General features: G+C 43.9%; 1 protein-coding gene across 1 annotated transcript; it reads left to right on the top strand.

Moving 5' to 3' along the window:
* Positions 1-374: 374 nt before the first annotated feature.
* Positions 375-1997, top strand: LOC103311513 (the record flags this gene model as incomplete). The annotated part of the gene is made up of 1 exon (XM_008191145.1): positions 375-1997. A coding segment is annotated over exon 1 (1623 nt), but the record flags the coding sequence as incomplete, so codon positions are not given.
* Positions 1998-2025: the final 28 nt, after the last annotated feature.

Genomic DNA, 2025 nt, shown 5'->3' with positions numbered 1-2025 from the left:
AAATAAAAATTACCAATATTCAATCATCAGTGGGTATTGGTTCATATATTTTTCCAATTGTTGGATGTTATTTAAACTGTGTAATAATTTAAAAAAAAAATACAACACTATATTATAAATAGAAATATAGTCATATAATAGCAATAAACACACAAAAAATATAGGTATAATAACTATAATATATATAGGTATAATAGGTGCATATATCCTATATGAATATTAAAATATTAATTAATAATTACAATAAACTAGATTATTCACCGACTAAATTTATTGAGAAATCACAAATGTATATAATAATTGTAAATACTTATGTCACTAATACCATCCCCATTAATACATATAATATTATATTAATGTGTTCAATTTTAATTATGTTAATGCAGAGGTTATGGAAGGAAGGATATGAATGGGACAGTCCCATATCGTCAGAACTAGCATCAGCATGGGCCCTATTTGCCTCCGAATTACCCCTTGTCTCCGGTATCCGGATTGCACGTCATATCCCGGTTCAATCAAGTAGCCACGCGCAATTGATTGGGTTCTCCGATGCTTCACTGAAAGGCTACGCCGCGGTCGTATACCTCCGACTTTTGTATGTCAACGCGTCACCCACCATACATCTTATTACCGCCAAATCTAAAGTAGCGCCATTAAAGTCAGGTCAGGCGGATGAACTTCTATCTGTCCCACGGCTGGAGTTGTGTGGCGCGCTGCTGTTGGCACAAGTTCTACAGCGCGTACAAGGGACCATGGCATCCGTGGTGACATTGTCGTCAATTCACGCGTGGACTGATTCAACAGTCGTTTTATCCTGGTTGACGAATGTGCAAGTACAATACAAAATATTCGTCACCAACAGACTCAACAAGATCAAGGAACTAATTCCGACATGCGAATGGCACCACGTGGTTACTTCCCAAAATCCTGCTGATTGCGTATCCCGCGGAATGTTCCCGAAGGATGCGTTGGACCATCGTTTGTATTGGGATGGTCCTTCATGGTTGTACGAGCCCAATGATGAATGGTCATCCGCCACTTTCCAACCTTTAGCTCCCCATGAGGTACCAGAACAGGCAAGCCACACACTAAGTGCAGTGACACTCGCCACCCATGTAGATGACCCCGAGTGGTTCAAAAGATTTTCTTCATTGACAAGACTTCAGCGTGTCATTTCATACATGCACCGGTTCATTGATCGCGCCCGAAAACGACAGTCAGTACTTGGATATATTCGACATACCGAACTCGAACGTTCATTGTTTCTGGTTATACGGCTGACGCAGGATCAACATTTCTCGGCGCTCAGAAAATCACTCACGTCAGTACCTCCTGAAGCTTCTCCGATATCACTCGCTAGACTGTCTCCCTATATTGACTCAGAAGGAATAATTCGCGTGGGTGGCCGTCTGCGGCACTCCGTACTACACGATGACGCCAAAAATCCCATTTTATTACCAAAAGTGTGTTCCTTGTCTACACTTTTAATCCGACACTATCATCTGCAATATCTTCATGCCGGCCCACAGCTTATATCGTCCTTACTCGTGCAACGATATTGGATCATGTCAGCCAGGGCCGCTATCCGTCGCATAACATTTAAATGTATTAGCTGCACTCGTCAAAAGGCTACCGCGCCCATACCAATAATGGCAGACCTGCCGCCCGCCAGAGTGCGTCCATCCCGGCCATTCGCTCACGTGGGGGTGGACTATGCGGGACCGTTCCTGATCAAGGAAGGGAGGCGGAAACAAGCACGCTCCGTCAAAGGGTATCTAGCCTTGTTCGTTTGTATGGTGATTAAAGCGGTCCACATTGAGGTTGTTTCGGACTTGACCACCGACGCGTTCATTGCTGCATTACATAGATTCGTGTCGCGACGGGGACTCCCGTCAGATATATATTCAGACTGTGGTACCAATTTCAAGGGAGCAAATCGTGATCTCCAACGTTTGTTTTCTGAACCCGCAGCGCAGGAATTGTACTCCGGTGCCATCGTCTGTCACTGGCATTTTAACCCACCAG

The sequence above is a fragment of the Acyrthosiphon pisum genome, unplaced genomic scaffold (genome assembly GCF_005508785.2).
Source record: "Acyrthosiphon pisum isolate AL4f unplaced genomic scaffold, pea_aphid_22Mar2018_4r6ur Scaffold_3472;HRSCAF=4016, whole genome shotgun sequence".
NCBI classification, from domain to species: Eukaryota; Metazoa; Arthropoda; class Insecta; order Hemiptera; family Aphididae; genus Acyrthosiphon; species Acyrthosiphon pisum.
Note: the sequence above shows the minus strand (reverse complement) of the source record. Positions and strands in the feature narration are given on the sequence as shown.